This window comes from Pipistrellus hanaki (genome assembly GCF_964339955.1).
Source record: "Pipistrellus hanaki genome assembly, chromosome: 2".
NCBI classification, from domain to species: Eukaryota; Metazoa; Chordata; class Mammalia; order Chiroptera; family Vespertilionidae; genus Pipistrellus; species Pipistrellus hanaki.
In genome coordinates, this window is record NC_140504.1 from 197,379,452 (window position 1) to 197,405,224 (window position 25,773).

The 25,773-nt window shown below is 55.6% G+C and overlaps 1 protein-coding gene across 6 annotated transcripts in view; it reads right to left on the reverse strand.

The window, feature by feature from the left end:
• Positions 1-25,773, reverse strand: part of CAMTA1 (calmodulin binding transcription activator 1) — a 540,293-nt gene that overhangs the window by 234,036 nt on the left and 280,484 nt on the right. For all 6 annotated transcript variants that reach the window (XM_084875718.1, XM_084875717.1, XM_084875716.1 and 3 more), the window contains exon 5: positions 7,569-7,704. In XM_084875718.1, coding sequence (XP_084731844.1) covers positions 7,569-7,704 — 136 coding nt within the window. The remainder of the gene's footprint in view (positions 1-7,568; positions 7,705-25,773) is intronic.

The following is a 25,773-nucleotide window of genomic DNA, read 5'->3' on the forward strand; positions in this document are numbered from 1 at the left end:
TGAGCCGAGGGTCCGACCCTCCGGGGCCCGCCAGCAGCCCCTCCTCCGTGAGCGGATGGAACGTGGCTGAGGCTGTGACCGGGCAGGACAGGAAATGACACTGAGCTGAAACCTGGCGGCTGTTTTCCCCCTTTTAGATCCAGGAGCCAAAATATTGCGAAGGCTTTTTATAAACAAAGATAATGAGTTGTATAAGTTATGCAAATTAACTAATGCTGCTGCATTTTCTAGAAGTAGCATAAACTGCATTATTTATTTATGCACCTTTTGGAATAAAAATAATTATATTTGGATATTATACCTCACAGGGCTCTCCTATTGTTTTCTTATTAGTGTGTGGGGTTTTGAATATGAAACAGACTCGCTGACCAAAGGGTGTGGTTTCCTTTGCACCTGGGAGGTGACAGTGACCTTTCAGAGGACGGGGGTTGGGCAGGGTCCCTGACCACAGCCCTGCACCAGAAGGACACGTGTGGGCCACGGGCCGTGGGCCGGCTTGGTCAGCAGGTGTTCGTTATTTCCAACTAGTATGGCCCCTGGGCAACTCCCAGTGTCATGTCCACTCCCTCGCCTTCCCATCTCCACTCCTCAGCGTGGTCCCCACCAGCAGCCTCCGCACCCCTGGGAATGCCTCCTGCGGCGTCCCAGGCCCCGCCCAACGGAGTCAGAATCCCCGGAGGACTCACCGCGTCCACGTTAGAGAAACACCTTCTGTATCACTGAGGGCGAAGGCCAGTCCGCCCGCACCCTCCTGCAGCAGACAGCCACACACCGGAGGGCACAGGGCTGGGCCCCAACTCTGCTGCTCCCCAGTCACGGGACTCCCCCACCCCCCATGTGTCCCCTCACGTCTAGCACGTATTAAAATGAGCCACGCATCATCACACGTCATAATTCTTAACGGCATCCTGTTAGGAGCATTAAACTGGCAGAAAAGGGGGTTAGGCGGAGCAAATGAAACAAGGTCTGGAGACGCACAGCCTCAGGAACACTCTGCTGCCTCCCTGCCCCCTGAACCGAGCCACGACCATGTGCCTCCCTGTCTGATGTTCAGAGCAGAGTCCGGTCAAAGAACACGTGTGAACAGCACCGGTGCGTAACCTCGTGTACACAGCGCAGGCTGGGCCCGAGGCGGCGGCGGGCACTGAGCGGAGCGCCCTCCTCCGTGGAAGGACCATGTGCTGTGAGCCGAGGGCCCCCTCCCGCGGTGGGGCTCATCGCTCACTCTCAGGTGTGGAGACACAAAGCCAAACAAAGCAACAGCATCTCTGACGACGGGAACAAAAGGAACGGGAGGAAATTCACTGAATTTATTTCATCGCATCTCCCTTCTTCACGGAAAAACAAAACCCAGTGTTCTACCTTCTGGTGTGGGTCCAACAGGACGAGCTGACTAATTGGGTGTAAAGAGCAGGGCGTCGCAGGGTCTCCGCTCACGTCTGTGTGACAACGGCCCCCCGGCCCCGCTCGGCGGCCTGTCTGTTGTTAGAATTCAGCCCATTCACAATATGTCAGAGCAAACACTGTGTGCAGAAGACAGTAGAAAAAGCAGCTTCTCTATTCCCTGGCGCCTTTATTTCCGTCTCCCCTCCTCCATCTCCCCATTTATCCTGCGCGTCCATCTGGAGGCCCAAAAAAGTCACAGCAAGTTAGGAGGCATAACGAGGCGCACTGAGCTGCCAGCGACCCTGCGGGTGTCACCGCCAGGTGCTGTGAAGGAAGAGGCACGGCCAGAACGCTGTGCACATCTCGTCTCTGAACATCCCGTACGGCATGCGAGGGAGCAGGGATGACAGTGGGTGTACCTGGTCTGGGAGGGAGGCGATGCCAGCGAGGGTCCCTGAGCCACCCCCGGACAAGGCGCCGGGCCGGGTCCCCGGTGTCACTCCCAAGGCCCCTGCCACGCAGTCCCCGCTCAGGCACCAGAGGCCTCTGCCCCCAGCAGCTACCTGGACTCCCATGGGCCTGCTGTCCCCACACCCGTTCAGTCATGCAGGGAAGGAAAACGGGATCACCCTGAGCTAGCACCCTCCCAGCCCCACCCCTCCAGGTGGGAGCACCCCCAGCCTCTATTCCCCTGCGCCTCTTCCCCCATGCCTCTATTTCCACACGTTTTGCTGGCCGGTGGGAAGCGGACAGAGCACCAGGACCTCCTTAGTTTGCAAACATGTCCCCTCCCTGAGCGGTGACTAACTCACGCCCACTGCAGGGGCGGGGCGGCCGGAAGCTCGTGCCCCTGCCGGTGGCTGCCGCTCGGGGAGGGCCCACAGCGCCTGGGACAGAGGCACTTCCCCGTTACATTAGGGAACTGGAAGATGCGGAGATGATCAATAATTTAGCATTCAGCAGGGCGAGGGCCAGACATTCTTTACCGATGCAGACAGCCGTATCTGGTCACTCGCCGAGCGGGTTGGAGCACAGACCACGTTTTAAAGGCAGCCCAGCTTCCCACGGGGCTGTGATGTTACAGATCCAAGGTTGCACCCTGGCGACAGGTGACTTTGAGTCTGCTGCCCGTGGGGGCCCAGACAGGGAGAGGCAGGGCGAGTTCTAGCAGCGGGGGTCTGGGGTCCCGCTGTGGGGGACACCCTGAGATTCCCATTCCTGACCTCAAGGGCTAATGGGCAGTCACTGCAGGGAGGGTGAGGACAAGGCCGGTATTCAGGATGCTCAACAGACGGCGCCTCACTGCTCCGTTGCCCATGGCGGTGGTCAGAGAAGGGGGACCTTGAGCAGCAGGAGGGTCCCCCGCCCCGGCCTCCGTGGGCTCAGGGCGTGGACAGAACACAGAGGCTGCTGAGCCGCCGCAGAACACACTGCGGACGCTATTGATTAACACTGTAATTACACCAAGTGGCGGGGACGTGTCACCAGGGGAGCCGGGCAGTTAGAAATCACAGAGCCATGGGTCTGAGTTTCTGAACGGGTTCTTCCCAAGCACATCCAGGTAACGGGAAATTAGTTTAACGTGACAGCGTACCAGCAGAATGCGGCACGAGAAACGCGGGAAACTAAGTCAGGGGAGCCCCGGGGTTCCTCCAGGGAGCACCCCAGGCCTGGCCCCTCCCCCGGCACCACCACAGGACCCCTCACTGGGTCCCCAGGCTGGACACCAGGCGGGACACGAAGGGGAGACCTGGTCCCAGATGTGCAGCCGGCGGGACACACACCTGCCAGGACCAGCCGCGGGGCCGGGTGGCCTCGGAGGACAGGGTGCCGTGAAGGCTCAGCCGGTCGCCGCTCAGAGCGAGTTCCCATGGCGACCTCCCCAGGCCTGTCCTCGGGGACACACGCTTATTCTGAACCACAAGCCTCCGCCGCGTGTGGCGACAGTGTCCACGGAAACGCCAGCTTCTGCTTCTGTCTGTATTCCAGCTCGAAGCTGTGCTCTCCTTCCTCCCTCACACACACACACACACACTCACACACACACTCACACACACGCTCCCCGCCACCCCCCATGCGGCCTGCACTCACCTGGCCCCGTGAGCCTCCAGCTCGGCTCTTCCACCTGCCACCTTCCTCCTCACGTGCTCACTGCTCTTTCCCACCTTGATGTGGGCACCACGGGTACATGTGGCTGGGGGCTGTGGTGGTGTGTACGGCGGGTGCATGTGGTGGATGCGTGTGGCCAGTGTGTGTGGCCAGGGTGTGTGGCTGGGACTGCGTGGCTGGTGTCATGTGGCGGGTGTGTGTGGCTGAGGGCTGTGGTGGGTGTGTATGGCGGGTGCATGTGGCGGATGCATGTGGCCAGTGTGTGTGGCGGGTGCGTGTGGCGGGTGCGTGTGGCGGGTGCGTGTGGCGGGTGCGTGTGGCCAGTGTGTGTGGCTGGTGCCATGTGGCGGGTGCGTGTGGCTGGGTACTTTAAATACTCTCCCGTCAGATACTTTACATCTCCTCCCAACAGCTGCACCCACGGTGCCTCTTTATCTCGTGGCCGCCGGCGGAGCTGCAGGGGCCGGCCTCGCCACGAGGCTGCCGGCTATTTCACGCCCCGTTAATTCCTAACGCCGTAGCCACCATTCCATCCCGCTCCTAACGGAGGCGCGTTTCTCCTTTGTAACGTGTGGCCCGAGTGTCCAAAGACAGAGCATCAGCCCTAATGAGGCTGACTGACTCCAAAACACGCCCTCGCTTCTGCCGCTCCCGTGGGCTCGGAGCCCGCAGGCGTCAGCGCAGCGAAACGAAGCTCTTCTCGGCTGAGGGAGGTCGGAGAGGGCGGCCGGCACCTCCGCCCGCAGATGGCCGGGCCGGGGTTCTGGTCGCCGCAGAGCCGCCCGGCGGGGAAGGCTGTCAGCTCAACCACAGGAGCCACGGCCTCGGCCACGACCGCCTCGTGGCTCCGAAGGCAGCTGCGGGCGGCCTGGCCGTGACCCGGAGGCGGACGCCTGTCTGATGGGGCTGGAGAGGGGCTGACACGGCGCCAGGCAGGCACCTGCCACTTTAAATCCCGTCAGCGGCTGTACCGCAGCCTCGGTCAGTGCCCACGCCACTTCCCACCCGGCCAGTTACTGCCCGCCCCCAAACACGCCTCGTTCCCCGTGGTCATGCCACTTCCGAAGGCCACGTCGGCCCGGTACCCCTCCAGGTGCCCCGCCTGGGCCTGTGCTTCCCCTTCTCAGGCCTCATCGCCTGCGTCAAAGCCACCCGCTGGGCACTTTGTCCCCACGCAGTCATGGGGAGGGGACGTCCCTGCACCCGTCACACCTGTGGACAGCGGCTCACAGATGAGGGCGGTGCTGACTGGTCTGGAAGGACCACTGTCCCGCTGAGTGAGGTCCAGGGACAGCTGATGTCTGGCCAGCGTACGCACCGGAGTGAGTGCCAGACGCCTCGGCTCAGTCCCGGTGCCATGCAGCTCTGTGGTGGGATGTGGGGCAAGAAAACCCCTCTCTGAGGCTCAGTCTCCACCTCCGTGAAATGGGTATAACAAGCGCTTTGCATGATTTTTGTTTTTTGTTGACCCTTACCTAAGGATATTTTTCCATTGAATTTCAGAGAGTGTGGAAGGGAGGGAAGAAGAGAGAGAAACATCAATGTGAGAGGCACATCGATTGATTGCCTCCCACCTGCACCCAGACTGTGGCCGGGGTGTCAGGATTCGAGCTTGCAACCCAGATACAGGCCCTGGATCGGGAATCAAACCGGGGACCCTTCAGTCCTCAGGCCGGTGCTCCATCCACTGAGCCAGGCGGCCGGGCTGCCCGAGGGTGAAGGAGACTGGGGAGAACTGCCGGCCTGCGGCCGCGCCTGGCTCCGCTCTGCAGCGGGGACCTGCCGCGGAGCAGCCGGGGGGCGGGGGCCCGGAGCTGGCCGGGCCTGACGACACCCGCCCTCCGGGAGAGGCGCCAGGAAGCCGCACGCGTCTGGGCCCGGAGAAAAGCACCGGGAGCGCGGACGTACTCCTCCCGCTGGGCCGGGAGCAGCAGCACCTCCGCTCCCCGGCCCAGGAGCGGCCGCCAGGAGGCAGGGGACACCGGAGGCGCCCTCTGCTCCCCGGGAACCTGCCCCCCCCCCCCCCAGGCAGCACAGAGCCGCCTTCAGGCACGCTGCGATCCCATCTCAGGAGACGCCGCCAGCACAGCCACCCTTCTCCTCCCGCCAGCCTGGCATCCGGGACCTCATCGTGCGGCCTGGCTCACAGACAAGGCAACGCATCACAGGCCTAACGGCTGAGAGCGGCCCCAGGAGATCGATGTGCCACCGAGGGGGGCCTGGCCAGCCCCCAGCACACAGGAGCTGAGTGCCGGGCAGCACGGGCAGGCCCCCGCCTGGCCTGCGGGAGGCTCAGAGGGAGGGCGGCGATGAACGGTTCCTCCTCGTGTCTTTATCGCGCCCTTGAACCCAGGAGGCCAGCTCGGGTGGCCGAAGATCACGGCTGCCAGGCCCCGCCAGGCCCCGCCAGGCCGCTGCCTCCCCAGCCCTAGGTCCCAACCGGGAAGCCCCTCCCCCGGGGACAGAAAGCTCAAGTCCACGCACAGTGCGATTCCGGTGGGAGGGACGCTCACCTGCCGGTCCTCCCGCCCGCTCACACCGCACCGAGAGTCCGGAAACCCCTCGCAGCCCTGCGCGTCCTTCCTCCGTGTCCTGAGGGTCCACATGCCACATGTGTGCACACGTCAGACCTCCGGTGCGGGAGCCACCATCACTCCGAACGTAACCGTGGCCTGAGCATCACCATTCTGCTGCCATCAGTGAGACCCTAACGGCCAGCCGAGGGAGGGAGTGAACGCTGGCTCTGCTCCCTCAGCCTCTCACTGTCATGTCTCAAGGAACACCCCACCTGTCACCTGCCACCAGGGCGCCTGCACTAGTGCCACCGAGGGCGAAACCACCAGGACCTGCGGCAGGGGCCATCTGCCCGGGGTTCGGTGTGAATTCCCTGGGACCCGGCACCCCAGCCTCTCCTCTCCCTATCACTCACTGGGGGGAGGCGGGCAGCAAAGGCTAAGCTGTGTATCCAGTGGCCAGGCGTGTCCCTGACCGGTCCAGGCCTGCATTCCTCATCTCAGAGCCTTTTTCACCATCGTCATAAAGCATCGTTTTCAGTGTTTACAAACACAAAGTTCTCTCTCTCTGCGGGGTCAGATAATAGAAGCCAGTGGATGCTACTTTTAACATCCCGAAACATACATGATTCACATAGAAAAGGCGTAATTACATGTGTGTCACCAAGAGCGTCAGCATGGAGGGGCTGCTGAGCTCACAGGGCCGACGGTCCTGCCAGTCAATCCTGGCGCCCAGCGGACCCCACACACTGGCAACCCCACATGCCAGCGGACCCGGCAGGCAGCGGGCACAGGGCCCTCCTGACACTTTGAACACCAGGCGGGCACAGGCAGCTCCTCAGCCCCTGGCCCGGACAGCCCCTGCGCCTCCCCGGGAAGACCCTTCACAGGACCCGCAGGCGCAGAGAGGAGGCGCTCGCTGCCGAGCCGGCCACGGTGCGTCCGGTTCATGTCCTTTCCTCTGGCCGTGCCCCTGGCTCGGCCCTCACACCGGGCGAGAGGAGCCAGAATGTGCCCACGGCTGCCCGGGTGAGCACGTGTGGGCAAGAACAACAGCAAGGAAACCAGGCAGCCCGTCTCTCCGGGACCCAGAGGAAGTCTGCAGGAGACCCTGATGCTGTCTGCAGGGCTCACCCCCCCCAATGCACCCCCTGGCCCTGCCCCAACCCCCTGCACCTTAGGGCACCCCCAACCCCGGAGTTATCTGTAACACAGGGCGCTCCCTGAGACGCCCAGAGGGAAGCAGAGGGCGTGTCAGTAGAGGAGGGAGTGAAGCCCCCACACACATTCAGTGCACCCCAAGGCGCCTGCACCCTCAGTCCCACACTCCACTCTGCACACCTTGCCACTCCCACCCGCACACCAGTGGCTCCGGGACACAGGAGCGCTCTAGCTAAACCCGGTTTCATGCAAAACGTGGACGGGGGACTGCAGGGAAAGAAGGGAGGAGAAAAGGAACAAACAAAAGTGCTTTCACAGAGGTGCCCGCCTCGCGGCCCGGGGCCAGGCTGCCCTCCGCGCCCGACAGGAGCCCGAGGCCGGGCGGCCCTCGCTCGTTACCTCCACGCCCTGGACCTTGAGCTTCATGTGGTCCTCGCGCGTCGTCTTCCCATCTTTCCTCTTCTTCCAGCAGTAGCCGTCCTTCCGGTACTTCACCTTCTTCCTGTTGTAGAGGATCATGGAGCCATTCTGCGGTCTGCGAACGACAAAGGGCGGTTACCGAGAGCCGGGCAGAGGGCACGTCTGCGGAGAGAGACCCCGTCTGTCAGCCACTGTCCCCCCGGGGAAACCGCCCCCCGCGCTCGCTGGGGCCTCCGTGTCACCGTTTACCGCCGCCAGGACTGCCCGTGCTCCATGGCCAGCTCTGCTTGTGGGTTTGGTACCCAATGAGTTCAGTACGGCCATGATCGGCCTGACAAACACCCCTCAGTCATCGTCACCAGCTAATGGATTCCGAGATGCCGGGGCCTGTGCTCAGCCTGAAAACCGGGGGAAGTGGGGAGAGAGCAGCCAGAGCCGGGGGCGTCGGGGCACCTGCTGCAACCTGTCCCCCGTGGGAGGACTTTCTCCTCTCGGTCCAACATCGCCCCCGTCAGGAGACAGATAAGGCGGCACGGGCGCCAGGGGACTGTGTTAGGAAGGGGCCAACCGGAGCTCGGCGCCGGCGCCCAGTGCCCCAGTTCACCGCTGCATCAGCCGGGCTGGTGGAGGAGCGGCCGTCCCTTCTCCCTGGCGAGCTGGTGCCGATCCTCCCGCTCCGGGCTCCAGCGGCCAGGGGACCCGGAAACCTCCCGGCAAACTGCCCATCGGGCCACAACCACGGAATCGGAGGGAGAGCTGCCCCCTCGCTCAGGGCTAGGAGTGGGATGTCCGTTCTGATGCCGTTAAAACGTACAAACAGCCCGCCAGTGTGGCTCAGGGGTTGAGCGTCCACCTAGGAACCAGGAGGTCACGGTTCGATTCCCGGTCTGGGCACAGCCCTGGGTTGTGGGCTCGATCCCCAGTGGGGGGCGTGCAGGGGGCAGCCGATCAATGATTCATTCTCATCATTGATGTCTCTCTCTCTCTCCCTTCCTCTCTAAAATCAATAAAAATATTAAAAAAACAAACAAATACATAAGTAAATAAATAAAAGCACAAATAAAAAGAACCTTGGATTTTCCTAAAAGAAGCCACTCATCCACCACAGGGCTCGGGGGAGGCTTATCCAGGACCCCACGGGGCAGCTGCTGCGGATTCTGGTTTGGAAACACCCAGGGGAGGAGCTAACCTTCTCTATGGTTATCGGGTAGGGGTGGGGGTGAGTTGGGCCCTCAAAGAAGATGCCCTGACACTAACAGCACATCACACACACACACACACACACACACACACACACCCCTGTGGCCACCTCCGTGTCGCTCTGCACCTAAACGTCAGCACGGAGAACAGAGGGAGAGTGATTCTGAGCACACACGAGGCCAGCGAGGCCAGCGCAGTCCTGTCACTCGCCAGGGCAGGTGGCTCAGGTCCCTGCCACGACCAGCCTGGCGGAGGGAGAGAGCCACCAGTCCTCCTTCCCGCCCCCGTCAGCAGCCTCCACCCCGCTCTGTTCTGGTCCTTGAACAGCCCGGCCATTTCACCATCGGGCACGGAACGTTGGCTATTGGTGGCTCACTGTCCCGTTATCTGTAGGGGAAATGTCCAGGCCAGGGCGACAGCCGGCTGTGTCCCAGTGAGGTGAGGACTGGCATGGTCCCTGGGGAGCCTCAGGCCCCAACACTTAGTTCCCCAACCCCCTCGGTGGTTCGGGTCGGTCTGGGTTTCCTCCCTAAGTCTGCGGGGCTAAAACCATTGGGGAGGACCTCCGGGTGTCACGGGCTGTCACATGTTGTCATGTGTTGTCACAGGCTGTCACATGTTGCCACAGGCTGTCACCTGACAGTTCTGTGTCACGCCCACAGACGCCTGGAAACCTCCTGGTCCCCTTCCTAGTCCAGGTGGCAGGTGAGCTGGACTATTGTGCCCACTCTCTGCCTCCAGAGTGTCAGCCCTTACTGAGGGTCAATATAAGACCCTACTCATCAGTGGTCAGTCAGGAACCCTTTGGATTCACTATATTAAAAACAAACAAACATTTTTTTTAGAGAGCTCTCATTCTAGACCATTGTCTTACTGGCACCTGTGGAAAGACCAAGGTGAAGCGAATCAAAGGAAGGCAGCCCTGGGGAATGACTTCAAGAATCAGACTCGGAACTAAATCCACATCCAGCATCCCCTCCCCTGTGGGAGTCCAGCCCCACCCCCTAGGCAGACCTCAGCCCTGGCACCTCTGCTCCGGCTCCGAACCCTTAGTGACAGAGCGAGGGAGCCAGGCATGTGGCAGGGCCGCTGAGGACACGGCCTGGAGCGCCACACCCCTCCCGGAGCCACAGGACCCCGCAGGTCACGGGGGAGGGGACACAGCAGCGGGAGCACACATGGTCCATGGAGGTGAAAGGCGCAGGGGCGGTGCCTGCCCCAGAGGCCGGTCAGCCTCACTGGGGGAGAAATCGCTGGTCGGAGAGGGAGAAGCTTCCGAAAGCTGGGGAATGTCTGGTCATTTTGAGAGAGCTCCTGGCTAAGACCCCAGGAACAAAGAATCTCTCTCTCTCTCTCTCTCTCTCTCTCTCTCTCTCTCTCTCTCTCAGCACATAGCCATGCAGCCTAGCAGCAGCCTGGGCCGGCAGACCACGTGGGCTCCAAAAAGACTGTTTTCATAGGAAGCAGAATCCCCGGCCACCAGCCTTGGTTGGGACCTTGCCGAGGACACGGCCGGACTTCTCCATGGTGGGCGGACGGAGATGGGACGCTGGGAAGCGGGGAGAGGAGCTCCTTTGACTCGCTGCACCACCATCTCCTCCCGAGCGTGGATGCGGGCAGCGCTTTTCTCTCCGTCCCCTGGGGAGCCCGGGTTCCACCGCCATCTACAGCCTGCGCCCCCGCTGTCCTAACCCCTCCGCTGTGAGGTGAGAGGCACCCAGCCCAACGCCATGGCCCAGGGCAGACGTGCTCACGGGCGCTGAGAGCAGGACGTGGGTCCAGAAGCCCGGACGGAGAGTGAGGCCACTCTGCAGGCCCGGCCAGCTCCCGCCTTCCCAGGCAGTGTCCTTTGCAGATGGACTCGGACCCCCACCAGCCAGCTCCTGTGCTCCGGGCGGCAGCGGAGCTTTTAAATGGCAAACCTTTTAGCTTCAGTGTGGGAAGGTCCCACCCCATTTAAAGAGGCAGTTAGAAATGAAAGGCTATGCACAGCCCCTCACTGGGGCCCCCTCAGGGCGGCATTCCCTCCCTCCGTGATTATCTGTAATTATGAGAGGAGCCCGAGGCCCTGGGGACACCCTCACAGCAGCAGATGGCCCGGAGCCTCCCAGGTCCTGCCAATGACCAGGAAGCGCTGACACTCAGGCTGAAGGGAACAGGAGGGGAGGCTGCCCCCCACGGCGAGCTGGTCTGGAGTGAAATTGAGCCTCGGAAAGGACAGCACCAGAGGCCTCTGGGGAACGCTTGATGCAGACTGTCCAGCGGCGCCCTGCCCTGAACCCGAGGTTCTAGACCAGAGACGTCTTTCTCCCTCCACCTGAGCAGAAAATTTTCTCCCCGCTGCCCACCACGGCGAATTCCAAACAGGGCCATCGGGCAAGCTGGGCACCCTCAAAGCATCATCTCGGAGAGGGCTCTCGATTCTTTGAGGACAGCTTGAGGAACAGGGACAAAAAGGAGTGAGAAGCAACAGTTCCTGATGGACAGCGGGAATCTTCAGAGTGCAGAGCTCACAGGGGCAGACACAGAAGGCTGGGAACCAGCAGCAATTGCAAGAAGTGTTCACCACGCTCCGATAGCCGTGATTGCTTGTTCTGATGAAAGAAGGCGCAGTCAGGCCTGGCTGGCAGGTGCGCGTGGGACCTGGGCGCTCACCTGGAAATGGGGACGCCCTCCCCACGCGGGAGCTGCCTGTCACCATGGAAACATTAGCAACCTTGTTGATGAAACCAGAGCCTCCAGCCCTTTGTGTACCCACAGGCCTTTGCACACCTCCAGCCTGCCCACCTGCGCACGCCCGTTAATGTAGCTTTTGGCTACTTTCCATGAGACCTTTACCCTACTCACTGCAAGCAGCGGCTCAGGGCAGGGGCAGCGCAGGTTTCGGTGGGTGACCTGCTGCTCCCCACACCTGCGGGACTGGAATCAACGCTCCTGCGGCTCCACCCGGCTCTGCTGAACTGGCTCAGGCAGTGACAGGCCGCCCGGGCCCCTTGGTTGTCCGGTTCCAACAGCATAACTGAGAGCACCCCAAATCCCCTCAGACCCTTCGCCTCTGCCGATACTGTCAACACCATGGAGCGGGGCGGACAGCTGGCCTGCACTTAAGCAAACAAGAACAGTTTTAAACCATGGCCCTAGACTTCTGAGGATGTTCAAATATACCTCAAACTTGCACCCTTGCTCTTTCCCTCAGAGACGCATATCTCACCACAGCTCTGAAGCGCAGGGCACAGCGAAGGCAGTGCCTGAGCCGAGGGACAAAGCGGGGGCTCGGAATCAAACTGCAGAAAAGCCTCTCTTGCCCCAAATCTGCCCGCCGCCTCCTTCGGGTGCCTCCCAAGTTCACACAAACGCTCGAAGTCCTCGCCACAGACATCGGCGGGAGGCTGCCCTCAGCCCCTGGGGCAGTGACCTCCTGTGTGCCAGCCGCCAGCGTGGCGTCGGCTGTCCTTCCTAAACCACCTAATTCCCAAAACATGTCCTCAAGGAGCTGCCCAGGCATGTCAGACTCCGACAAGAAGCCCAGCGTGGCCCCCGAGTTTGACATGCTTGCTGTACAGGGTTTCTGCGTGTGTCTGTGTATTTACGTGTGTCTGTGGACGTATGGTACATACATGTGACAGTTTTCTGCCTCTGGGTGGTCTTGCTAAGATTGATTTGGAAAAGAGCTCTCTATCTCATTGTCTTAAAAAGAAGCACTTAGGAATTAAGTATACCTAAAACTCAGAAATAAACACGATGGAACACAATTTTCAGTAAATGAAAGCTGGTTTCCCTTTGTCGGTTTCCTTAGTACAGGCGTGTCTGAGTGTTAATAGCATTAGTATAAAGCACTCACTCCACCTGGGTTTCCTACAATCAGAGGAGCACCTGTTCTCTCTCCCACAGAATCTGCCAGCAAGAAACATGATTGAAGATGATGGCTAACTGCTTTCATGTCTCATGAAATTTTCATGAGTAATCACCTGTTAAGAACAAGTGAATTAGGTAGACATACGTGGGATAAGAGTGTGTAAGTGAACTTTTCAACAGTAATTATGGTTTATGTCTACTTAAATCATTTCCCAAGTCTTTTTTTGGTAACTTGAAACCTCACAGTTTTACTAAATGTAATTAATTGATGGGATTTTATTAACTATCTAGCTCACTTCCAAGTAAGATAAAATACAGAAACACTTGGTTATTGAATATAAGCTTATCCACTTTTGGCTTCTTATCACAGAGAAACTAAACATATTTGGATTCGAAGTAAACATGTCTTGTGCCACATAAAAATATGTACAGTAAGAAAGCAGATGCTTCCAGAGACTATGAAATAAATTCATTCATAGCCTTACCAATCTAAAGAATGTTGGTATGCCTGGCCAGCATGGCTCAGTGATTGAGTGTTGACCTATGAACCAGGACGTCATGGTTTGAGTCCCCGTGTTTCTGGCTTGATCCCCAGTGTGGGGTGTGCAGGAGGCAGCTGATCAATGATTCTCTCTCATCATGGATGTTTCTATCTCTCTCTCCCTCTCCGGAATTAATAAAAATATAGTTTAAAAAATAAATACAAAAAAGAATGCTGCCTAAACTGGCAGTTCACAACTGCTTAGTTTTCACTAGAAACTAAGGTATCTAAGGGTTAAGGATTCTAGTGAACACATGTAATTAAAATTTCCACACACACAAAAAAAAGTCACGAAAGCAAGGCAAGCAACGCCCAGCGCCAGGAAAGTAGAAAATGCGTTTCGGTAAGAGAAGGTCTGAAGCACAGAGGTGAAGTTTTGTTGAGAGAAAAGAAAGTCATTTTGTCCTTATCCTGAGCTGGCTATTTCAGAATGGGGGGAAAGGAAAAACACAGGACGAAATGTGAATGTAAAAGAAAGGTACAGAAGGTTTGAGGGGTAGAAATCTTGGGGAAGGAATTTTATAGGTGGTTTAACTGGCTACGATTGGAATGGATAGGATTAAGTGTTTTAAAAAAAGGAACAAATGAAAATTTATAGCAGAAATACACTGGCGCAAAATTAGAATTTGGTTTTCTCTCTGTGAAAAGGACAAGGTTGTCTTGGATTATTGGTCTGCTCAGGATCAGAGATGGGGAAGTTTTTTACCTTTTGGGCAGGCTGCCTAGAAGGCAAAGATTTTATGTTTCCCCAGAATAACTCCCTGTGCTGTGTCATCTTTCTCATCAGCCCCTGTTACGTAAGTAAACCCCGTCTTCTCGATGTTGAGCTGTGTTTCACTCAGAATTATGTAGCTTTCTGTACTTGCCTTTGAAATCCTTTATTGTCGCTTTGGTTAAAGGGATAATTATTGTTTTTAATGACCTGAGGCCCTACTTAATAAAGGGTCCAAACATGTGATATTTCTAACTCCTTCCCCCCAAAATCAAATTCTAAATGAAGTCCTTTTGACCTTGAAGTAATTCGGGATTTTTTTTTATTTTTTTATTTTTAAGATCCCTGGAACATCTCAAAAGATTTGTCCAGCCTTGAGAGGGTCTTAAGAGTCAAGCTGAGCCTCTTTCTGAGAAGTTCCAGGAAAGCAAACCCGAGTCTGTGGTTAATCACTCCTCTTGCTGCACTGACGTAAACAGGCCACATCTATTAAAACTAGACTCGATTCGCAAACCACCGAGTCTTGCTGTGGTTGTGCGTGACAGAAAAGGAGGTAACGACGGAAAGAAAAGTAACGTTTCAGTGACACGCTGTGGGTATCACACTCCGGTGCTGTCAGTTGTCTGCGAGGTTTTGTTTTCTCCCTGGAAATAGGACCAGACCCTGGATTCTTCCGGTTCTCGCCAACAGCGAGCTCCCGTCCAAACGAATGTTCCCGTGCTCCTCCCGCCTGGAATTCCGGGCTGGAATCCTTAGAACCGAAGCTGCCCTCTTCCCGAAGCACGCGAGCTCCAGGCGGACGGCGCGGGGCACCACGACAACCCTCGTCCACAGTCCAGTGCAGCCCCCGCCCCCCCCCCCCGAAAGATCCCTGAGAGACACACTGCACCCCGGGAACTCTGCCACCCCGGCCTCGGAAGCTGGCCTTACGGCCTGTCTAAGCCCGAACCACTGTTTTCTGTTCCCACAGAAATGCCTCTCAGGGACCTTGCAATGCGGTTACCTGAGCCGCTCTTCTCAGCACTGAGCCTGGTTCTCAGAGCCGGAGGAACCCCCCCACTCAACCTGAGCACGGGACATTCCTGGAGAGCCCCAGAGGCAGGCGAGTGGGGGCAGGATCCATGACCCCACAGTGCGCCACCTCAGCATGCAGACTGTGGGAGCCCAAGGCACAGTGTGACCCAGGAAGAGTCTTTCCCAGCCTCTCCCTGACCGGCTCGGGCCACCTGAGACCGGAGCCATCAGCGGGTGACTGTTCACACAGAACTGCCTCCCATCACTGATTCTTCCACCTCCACCTCCTGTGGCCCAGCCCGCCCTCTCCTGTGCTCAGGATGGCACAGGCCCTCAGTTTCCTTACGTCTGCAGGACACGTACCCTTGGGGCCCAGCACGTACAGAATTCAATGTGCTGTCTAGTCTGTTTGTGTGAACTTAGTTATTAGAGCAGCAGGAGAGCCTGGAACAGGAAGGGCGAATTTCCCCTGGGCATTTCGGGAACATGGACAGGGCTCTGTCCTCCGCCATCGTCAGCAGAACGTGATCCCCCAGGGAGCCAGGGCGTCCAGTTAAATGGCCCCGATCAATGGCCCGTCATTTTATTTATTTTTACTTTTTAAAAGTTATATTTCTTTATTGATTTCAGGGAGGAAGGGAGAAGGAGAGACAGAAACATCATTGATCCACTGCCTCCTGCACAGCTCCCCATTGGGGATCGAGCCCGCAACCCAAGCATGTGCCCTTGGCCAGAATCGAACCTGGGAACCTTCAGTCCACAAGCTGATGCTCTATCTACTGAGCCAAGCCAGCTAGGGCTGAACCTGTCATTTTAACTTGTAGTAATGAGCAACCTCACAGTGTCCAGTCCATCATTCCGATGCCATTAGAACCTGCCTGGATCTCGTTTCTGGACACAGAAAAACGCATTATGAAATGTGTTAGGAAGGAAAAAAACACACCAAGAATAGCCAGAAAAACCCCAATGAAAAATACCAAGGTGTGGGCTAGCCCCACCAGCTATTAACACAATCTACAAAGCCTCTGCATTTTAAAAAGCGTGGAGTTATCAACAGTCCAATGGATCAGAGCAGAAAACCCAGGAAAATTCCCACTTACACAGACGTTAGTGTTCGCTAAAGGAGGTTATGGCAATTCAGTGGGGGGACGGGACTGATTTTAAAAATATATATTTTATTGATTTTTCACAGAGAGGAAGGAAGGAAGAGGGATAGAGTTAGAAACATCGATGAGAGAGAAACACCAATCAGCTGCCTCCCACACACCCCACACTGGGGATGTGTCCACAACCAAGGTACATGCCCCTGACCGGAACCGAACCTGGGACCCTTCAGTCTGCAGGCCGACGATCTATCCACTGAGCAAAACCGGTTTTGGTGGGACTGATTTTGAATACATGGCATAGAGTGACGACAGGCATACGGAGGAAGGTAACTGGGTCCACCCCTCGCATCACACAGCAGCGTACATTCCAATGGAACAGAGATTTCAATGTAGTCAATAGAGCCACACGCACTCTAAAAACACGTGTAGCTAAATTTCTCCGTAACCTGAAAGTGGAGAAACTTCCTAACCGTGATTACAAATGGAGCAACGGAGTGTGAAAGCGAGGGCCATGAAAGAGGTCTGGTTACATACAAACACCCGCCGGCTGTGTGAGAGCGGCAGCCGCTTTCCTCTCCTCCGGGGCTGCACAGGGTTCCCACACCCCACCTGCTCCCGCCACGTGGCTCTGTGTGCTGGATTCCAGCCATCCTCGCGGCGGTGGGTAGCATTTTAATTTGCATTTCCTTAATGCCTAAGGGTGGTGAGCATCTCTTCATGTGCTGATTAGCCATTCATGCAATTTCTCTGGTGAAATGTCTACTTGAGTCTTTTGCCCATTTTTAAATGAGTTGTTTGTCACCTTCTCTTTGAGTTGTAAGAGTTCTTTATATAAAATCTGGTTACAGATCCTCTATCAAATACACGATTTGCAAATATTTTCTTCCCAATCCATGACTTTTCTTTTTGACAGATCCTAGTATTAAATAAAAACAAAAAGAAACCATTAAAGAAAAAGAAAAGTCGCCCTAGCTCATTTGGCTCAATGGATAGAGCATTGGCCTGCAGACTGATGGGTCCCAGGGTTTATTTGCACAGACAGCACAGGAGGCCGCCAGCTCCATGCAGACAGCAGCCAGGGGTCCCGCCAGTGCTTCCATCCTCACATCAGCAGACAGAGGCCTCTGCTGTGGAGCCTTCATGGGGGCCTGGGCCCCTTCGGAAGCCTGAGCTGCAGCCGCACCCCCAGCCTGGGGCTTGGCTTCAGCCTTGGCCTTGGGCCGGCGGAGCCTAGCACCCTGGTGATGTAGGCACACACGCGTTTCCCAGCCTGGGGTGAGCGACGCAGGCAGGTTGACTGAGCCTGTGGCTGCTGCCCGTTGGGATCTTGGGCCGGACGAGGACCTTGGTGACCTCGGCACATGTGCTTGTGGCCTTGGTGTTGTTGGCCTGCATCTTCTTCAGGCCCTTCTTGTTGTGCTTCTTGGCAAAGCACATGTCCTCAGGAACTTGGTGTCTACCCCCTTAAAGATTCCTATCTTTGTGCCCGGGGTTTCTTTATGTCATTTCTGTGCCATTTTCAGGACTGGTTGTGTGTGGTGTGGTTCTCGGACTTGGCCGTCTCTGCACCAAAGCCCGCCGCTCCTGAAGCACCTGGATGGGAAGAGCCACTTTTTCTGTGTGTGTGTGTGTGTGTGTGTGTGTGTGTGTGTTTTCCTTAATATATTACTTTATTGATTTCAGAGAGGAGAGGAAGGGACAGAGAGAGAGAGAGAGAGAGAGAGAGAGAGAGAGAGAGAAACATCAAAGATGAGAGAGAATTGACTGGCTGCCTCCTATACACCCCCTGCTGGGGATCAAGTCAACCCAGGCATGTGCCCTTGACCAGAATTGAACCTGGGACCCTTCAGTCTGCGGGCCAATGCTCTATCCATTGAGCCAAACCAGCTAGCGTGACTTTTCTTTTTCTTAATAGTTTCTTTTTGTTTTTATTTAATACTAGAGGCCCGATGCATGAAGATTCGTGCAAGAATGGGCCTTCCTTCCCCTGGCTGCTGGCACCTCCTTGGAGACACCTTTCCAACTTCCCACGCTGCCCAGAGGCCTGGAACGGCTTGGGTGGTGCGAAATGCCTGCATCATTTCATGGCAGCAACACAAGAGTCCCACCCCCAGCCACTTAGCGCCTTGTATGCAAATTAACCAGCCATCTTTGTTAGGTTCATTTGCATACGCACTCCTGATTTGGCTGGGGGTGTCGCAAATGTGCGGTCAATTTGCATCTTTCTCTTTTATTAGTGTGTGTATATACACACACATATATATATGTGTATATTTATTTATTTATTTATTTATTTATTTATTTATTTCAGAGAGAAGAAGGAAAAAGGATAGAAAGATAGAACCATCAATGATGAGAGAATCATGGATAGGCTATCTCCTCTACTGGCAATGAAGCCTGCAACCCAGACATGTGCACAGGAATCAAATTATGACCTTCTAGTTCATAGGTCGATGCTCAACCACTGAGCCACACCAGCTGGGCTCAATGGTTTCTTTTAAAGAGCAGAAGTTTTTAATTTTGGAGAAGTCTGATTTATCTTTTTTTTTTCCTTTATGAATTATGCTCTTAGTGTCCTATGAATTTTATGTCTAACCCCCTGGTCATAAAAATCTGCTGTTACGTGTTTTTTCTAAGAGTTGCCTAGTTTTAGCTCTGACATATAAGTCTATGATGCATTTTGAGTTGCTTTTGGGCAGTGTGAGCTAAGGCTCCAGGCTGATTTTTGGTGCACTGATATCTGATGGTCCCAGGACGGCTTGGTTTGGGCTTTGATTCTATTGTTTTAGAAGGCCACTCTTTGTCCCATTGACTCCCTCTTGCAACTTTGTTGAAAATAAATTGACGATAAACAGAAAGCGTTATTTCTGGATGTCACAATCTGTTCCTTTCCTGTCCTGTGATAATACCACACTGCCCTGATTACTGCAGCTTTCTAGTAAGTTTTGAAATCAGGGAATGTAAGTCCTCCAACTTTACTCACATTTTTCAAAATTATTTTGGGTATTTTAGGTGCTTTGTATTCCCGTATGAACTTTAAAATCTGTTTGACCACCACAACAAGGCCTGCTAACATTTTGTTAGGGACTGTGTTGAAACTAGAAATCAATTTGGAAATAATTGCTATTTAACTAGATTGAATTATTGAATCTTCAAATCACTTCCAATCACAGAACATGGACGGTCTCTCTATTTATGTAAATCTTTAATTTCTCTCAGTAAGACTTTGTAGCACAGGCTTTACATTTTATAAATTAAATTTATCTAAGTACTCTATTCTTTGGATGCTATTGTGAATTAAGTTGTTTTTCCAAGGTCATTTTTGGATTGTCCATTCCCACTATACAGAAATACAGTTAATATTTGTGTATTGATAGTGTAGCCCATGACCTTGCTAAACTCATTTCTTAGTTTTAATGATTTTTTTTTTTGCATTTGGTTTAGAATCTTCTACCTTGAATAAATATAGTTTCACTTCTTTCTTTCCATACTAGAGGTCTTTTATTTATTTTTTTCTTGCCTTATCACACTCGCTAGAAGCTCTGGTGCAATGTTGAACAGAAGTAGTGAGAATGAACACCCTTGTCTTGTCCCTCATCTTAGAGGAAAAACATGCAGTTTCACCATTAAATATGATGTTAGCAGTAACAAAGACTTAAAGTCCTGTGAAAAAGATTTAGGAACCAACTTGAAGAGACTCCGACTGATCAAAGACGGGACAATTAGAGCATCAATAAAATAGTAAGTGCTGTGAATTAAAACACATTGAATATGTCTAAATCCATAAGTTCATAATGATCCTGAAACACACAAGCAAAACACCCATTGATCACTGTTAGAGGATGCTAGTGACCTAATGCAATGTTTTAAAAACTAAAGAGAGAGAGAGAGAGAGAGAGAGAGAGAGAAGAAAGAATCAGACATTTACCCTACTTCCTGTACAAACTGTTTTTTGAGATAGCAAACAAAGAGAGGACTCTGCCCACAAAAGTATTCCGGCCAATAATGAAGAAGTGAGAGAATTTCTGTAACCCTCATGAGTGACTGGATCGTCAGTGACTGACATCACAGAGGAGAAACAACAGGCGGTTAGGATGAGTCCCTGACGGAAGAACATTTTGCTGTGGGAAGAAAAGAAAAGGAGCTTGAATTAATCAGGCCTCTTGCTCTACCTCCCACGATGTAAGACCCACCGAAGGCAGGAGAGCACAGGAAAGGCCCTGTGGGGGTTCAGTCAGCAAACCCAGACTGCGGCTCCTGTACAAGACAAATGTCCCAATTCCTCAGCACGCTCAATGAGAAAGAGGTGGGAACCATCTGAAATGGGAACACGGAGGTTAAAAGAGATAAAGAAAGAGATACATCAACTGTCACAATGTGTAGACCTCACTTGAATAACGGAACCAAAACAACAATTAAAAAACAAAACAAAACAAAACACCAAACTTTAAAAAAAAAAAAAAATAGATGGCATTTGTGAAACAATTAGATCTTTGAACAGGATTGGATATGAAATGTTATTTAGAATTGTTATTAATTTTGAAGAGTACTAATCGTGTTGCAGAGTATTTCAAAAAAGAGACCTTTCATTTTAGAGATTTAGACTGAAACATGCGCCAATGAAATTACAGTGTCTGAGCTGTGCCTCTCGATAACGTGTGTGGTGATGGGAGGAGGGGTGAACATGACAGACCACGTGTTGGCCACAGTTGAAGGTGGATGTTAAGTATGGGCGAGTGAGTGCATGAGACTAGTGTATCTATATTTGTACATCGCTGGAATTTCCCTTAATACGTTTTTAAAACATTTTTTATTGATTTCAGAGAGGAAGGGAAAGAGATAGAAACATCAATGATGAGTGAGAATGATTGAATAGCTGCCTCTTGCACACTAAGAATTGTGCCCGCAACTGGGACATGTGCCTTGACCGGGAATTGAACCGTGACCTCCTGGTTTATAGGTCGACGTTCAACCACTGAGCCATGCCGGCCGGGCCCATAGTAAGTTTTTAAAAAGATGATCATGGGACTTAGAGTGAGCTCTAGGTCACATCTTAAATCTTGGCTCAGCTCCTTATGAGCTATGTGACCTTGAACAAATTGCTTGGCCTCTCAGTTGCAGACGACGTGAGGGACACGAGGTGCCCAGCATGACGCCTGCCACGTGATGAAGCTCTTCGTGACTAATGAGCACGCCCGGGCCCCTGCGAAGGTTCCCCACGGGGAGCGCGCTGGGAGGACCGGAAGTCATGAGAGGCGCGCTGTTGGGACGGCTGGACAGCACCCGTGGGAGAGGCCGGCCCTCAACACGTGAGGCGCCCGCCTCCACCACGTTAGGACATGATGTATCTCTCAAATTAGCAGCGCGAAGATGATGAATAACTGAAGAAACGGGAGTAATGTGTTCTTGAGAGAGTGTGTTTGGATATTAAATAGGAATTTATGGATCCATGGGGGGCTGCATCCAAGACGAGGTTAGTCCTACAAAAGAAACAGTCTGGATACTCCTTCCAGTGCCTACGTCCAAGTTTGTTTTGTGTGTGTTTTTTAATCTTCACCCAAGGATAATTTTCCATTTATTTTTAGAGAAAGTGCAAGAGAGAGGCAAGACAAAGAGAAATATCAATGTGAGAGAAACACATCGGTAGGTTGCCTCCTGTAGCACCCTGACCAGGGCCTGGGTGGAGGAGGAGTCTGCAACACAACCCAGGCATGTGCCCTTGACCGAATCAAACTGGGACCCTTCAGTCCACAGGCCGATGCTCTGAGCCAAACCAGCTAGGGCCTAGGTCCAAATTTAGAAATAAGTGCAACCACACAGCTCAGGTTCACGGCTCTTCCCCTAGACCTCCTGCCCCCTTTCCCTGTCACTGACTGACTGCCTACACTTCCATGCAGACACCTGGGACCCGCTGAGGACTTCCTCGGAGCTAGGGTGCTAGTCTCTTGTCAGCCTGACCACCCTCCCTGCCTGCCCCCCGCCCCCGGGCCCGGCCTAAGGCGGCGGATCCTGAGCTGTGAGCTCCATTCTGGTTGACCAGCTCTTGCTCCGGTGAATTCCTCAGTCTGTCCTCGCTGCTCCCCTCTGAGAACAGGTGATGTTCTCGCCCCCGCAGGCTCTGTGTGTAACACCCGGTGGCTTCTAGACATGGACCCTGCAAAGACTTCCCCCTGTTCCCGCTGGAACCCAGACCCGGGCAGCCCCTCCCTGCCTTCTCCTTGCCCTGCTTCCATCCTCCCCGCCTCCAGGCGCACGGCAGGGCCTGGCTGGCGGGAGTTCCCCAGCCTCCGAGCCCTGCCCCGGTGTGAGGCAGCCCCGTGGCCAGTGGCCGGGCAGGGGACGCTGTCACGGAGCGCGGGCGTGTTCCCGGGCCAGCGTGAGCCCTCCCTCGCAGGGGGCCGTTAGAAAAGGAGAAACGCACCCATCATGGCAGCGAATGCGTTTCAGACCACGCCTCCTCTCCGATCTCCCCACACAGACCGACCTGGTTCCAGCGCACCATCCGAGGCTCAGAGCCCGGTCTAAAACGTGGCTAACCGAGTGACAACAGCTACTATGGCGGCGAGAGCAGCCTTGTGCCAAGCGTGACGGCGTGTCAGACACAGGGTCAAGCCCTCGGCACCCGTTTCTCATTCTCAGCCCACAGCCACTCCAGCGGGCGTGTCCTGGGACCCCTGTTTGGCAGATCGGAAGGTTTGGGGCACAGAGACGGGAGGTTGTTTTCCCAAGGTCACGGAGCTGGGAAGCCAAAACCAGCCAGCCACCCACTGCAGCTGCCGGGCCTCTGGGCACCAATCCCGGCACAGCCCAGGTGCCCTCCCCTCCTCCGGGGGCCGCCGCGGAGGGCGCTGCCAGAGCCCAGAGCACCGCGCAGGGCCCCCCGCGTCTTAGAAAGGAAGGATCGTGAGAGCGGGACTTAAATTGTTCCCGGAGTCCTTCCCTTTGCTGCCGGGGGAGGGGGGAGATCTGGGAAGGGGACATCTCCTCGCTTATCTCCCTCACACACAGGCCCAGCCAGCGGGGATTGATGGCTAGAGCGCAGCGAGGTGGGGAGAGGCCAATGGAACCCGAGAAGCCGCCAGGACAGCCCCAACCTGGGCGGGAGGGGCCGGTTGAGGAACTTTGGCCTTTTCCTCTGACTTGTGTAGAGGGGCCTCAGGATTGGGGGGGACGGGGAGCAAGAAGGCTGGCGGGGAGCGCCTCCCCCGCCCCACCAGCGGCTCCGAGCTGTTTATGGACTGATAGGGAAGACGGGGCTGTCAGGGCTCCGAGCTGTTTATGGACTGATAGGGAAGACGGGGCTGTCAGGCCGGCCGGGCTGCAATCTGCCAGATATGAAAACCAATTGCTTTGCATAATACAGCCCAGCTGGAGCCTTCAGAATAATAAGGACACGGAGAAGGTAACACCAATTTGCCTTATTTGATTAGCTCCTCGTTGGGCGGTGCAACCCCCGGCTCCTTTTTCATTAAAATAAGGGCAAATTGAAAATCGTAAAAGAGGCTTTCTTATCAGGGAGACGCTGCTGGGTGGATTCATGCTCCAGAAAGTCCCGGAAGCTGAGACCTCGGCTGCCTGCCCCTGCTCCCCTGAGGCCCAGCCCAGCCTCCGCGGGCGGGCGCTGTCCAGCACCCGGTGCTGAATGTGGGCGGTGTCCCCAGGCGGCCGGCCCAGCCTCGCAGGGACCGCAGTGGGCATGCACCCGAATTGTCCTGCGCCTGGACCCCCCTCCATGGCCAGGGCGTCTCAGCGGGGGGCTGGGAGCAGAATGAGGGGCAGCGCGAGCTTCCGGGCGCAGAGGCAGAAGCCGGTGTGTGTGTCCCAGGCTGCTGACCTCAGCGTGGTCGCTTACGTTGTGGCTGGAGGTCACCGGGAGGAAAGGCCGGCGTGGAGGAGGCAGCCATGGCCAGATGGCCCGGGGCCAGTCTGCAGGGGTGCCATCATGCCCTGCCCGAGCTCCCGGTGCTCGGCTGGAGCTGGGAGCTCCCCGGTGACTGCAGAGATGTGCTCAGTTACCGTTTACTGAGCAGCTACTGCGGCCAGGCCTCTGGGAGGCGCTCTGGCTGCTGTGTGGCCAGAGGGCCCCAGGCCCTGGTTTTGTTGTTGCTGTTAATCCTCACCCGAGGATGTTTTTCCACTGGTTTTTAGAGAGAATGGAAGGGAGGGGGAAATAGAGAGAAACATCGATGTGAGAGAAACACATTGATTGGTCGCCTCCTGCACATGCCCTGACCAGGGACCTGCCCAGGCGGGAAGGGGCTTCCAACCAAGGTACGTGCCCTTGACCGGAATTGAACCCGAGACCCTACGGCCCCGCAGGCCGACGCTCTATCCACTGTGTCAAACCGGCCAGGGCTGGAGCCCTGCTTTGTGAAGCTCGGGGTCCAGCCGGGAGCAAGAGGTGGCCACGTGCAGGCCTGGCGCTGGGGGAGGCAGGACGGAGCCGGGCCTCCAGCAGGCATGTCCTCTAGCAGCCACGGCCGTGGGGACGGGCAGCAGGAGAGCTCTCCTAGGACACGGCCCCTGGGCAGGAGCCTGGACGAGGTGAGGCCCCGTCCCCGACTCCCAGCGGCCAGGCCAGCAGCCCGGGAGGCCGGTCTGGGGGGCGCTGCGGCAGGGAGATGGGGGGGTCAGGCGATGAGGCCAGGGAGCAGGCCAGGCCTGGGTTTGGGGGAGCGTTGAATGAGAGCGAACTTTGTTCTAATGGGCTGAAGACAGATGTACTCAGTGCAGCGAAGAAGTGAGGAGTCTGGCTTTACAGGTAAGTGTGAAAAAACAAACAACTTTACATAAAAGTGCGACCATGCGTGCTGTGGAGAGAAGCACAGGGAACACGGGAGGCTGTGTCCAGGCTGGGGCAGGAGGGTCCCGCCCCCCCGCCTGGCTCCCAGCCCCCCACACGCTCTGAGGACCCTGAACTTCACCCCCACAGGGATGGGAAGCGACGGAGGGTGTTTAAGCAGAGAAATGGGGCGATCATTTAGACCTGCCTTGTCTGGCTCACCCAGGTGGCGGCTGGTTCTTATGCCTCCCCCAGCCCCTGTCATCACAACTGGTAAACAGTAAGCACTTCATAAATGCTCATCAAATGAGGGAGACCATCCAGCCTTCAGTGGCTGACATCCTCTCTGGTTTCTTGAAAACAAAACAGAAACCTCACTGGCATTTAAAGTGACCGGTCTGTGACGAAGCAGAGAAGACACGGTGAGAGAAGGGGTCCCCGTCTTCGGACTCAGCGCCCTTGGAAAGAAGGAACCGGTTCCCGCGGTCCAGCGGGCATCACTCAGGTGCCCCTGCGTCTGGGTCACTCTGCCCCACTGACACCTCATTTGGCCGACACTGTGTCCCTCCGCGGAGCCCGGCACTTCTGCAGACCCTCACTTGTCATACCCAACACCGACCTTTTATTAATAATCCCGCGGGAATCCGAGAGAAAAGGAAGGACCGAACATCTCAATGTGGCGGCTGTTCGAGGCGCCGTTTGTCATCAGCCCGCGACTCAGTGCGAGCGTCCCACGCCTGGTGGGAGCGCCCGAGACCATGAATCCTGGGGAATGAGCTCGGGACCAATCATCCCTGTTTCCCCCACCCCCACCCACCCACCCCGGAGGCGAGTCCTGTGTCCGTGGGAGGAAGAGGAGGAGGAGGAAAGCGGGAGGAAGGAGGGAGCGGCTCTCCTTCCCGGCGGAGATCAATTTTTCTCAAGGAGACAGGCAATATTCATTTTGTGAGAAGGGAATAGAGCTACACGCTAAA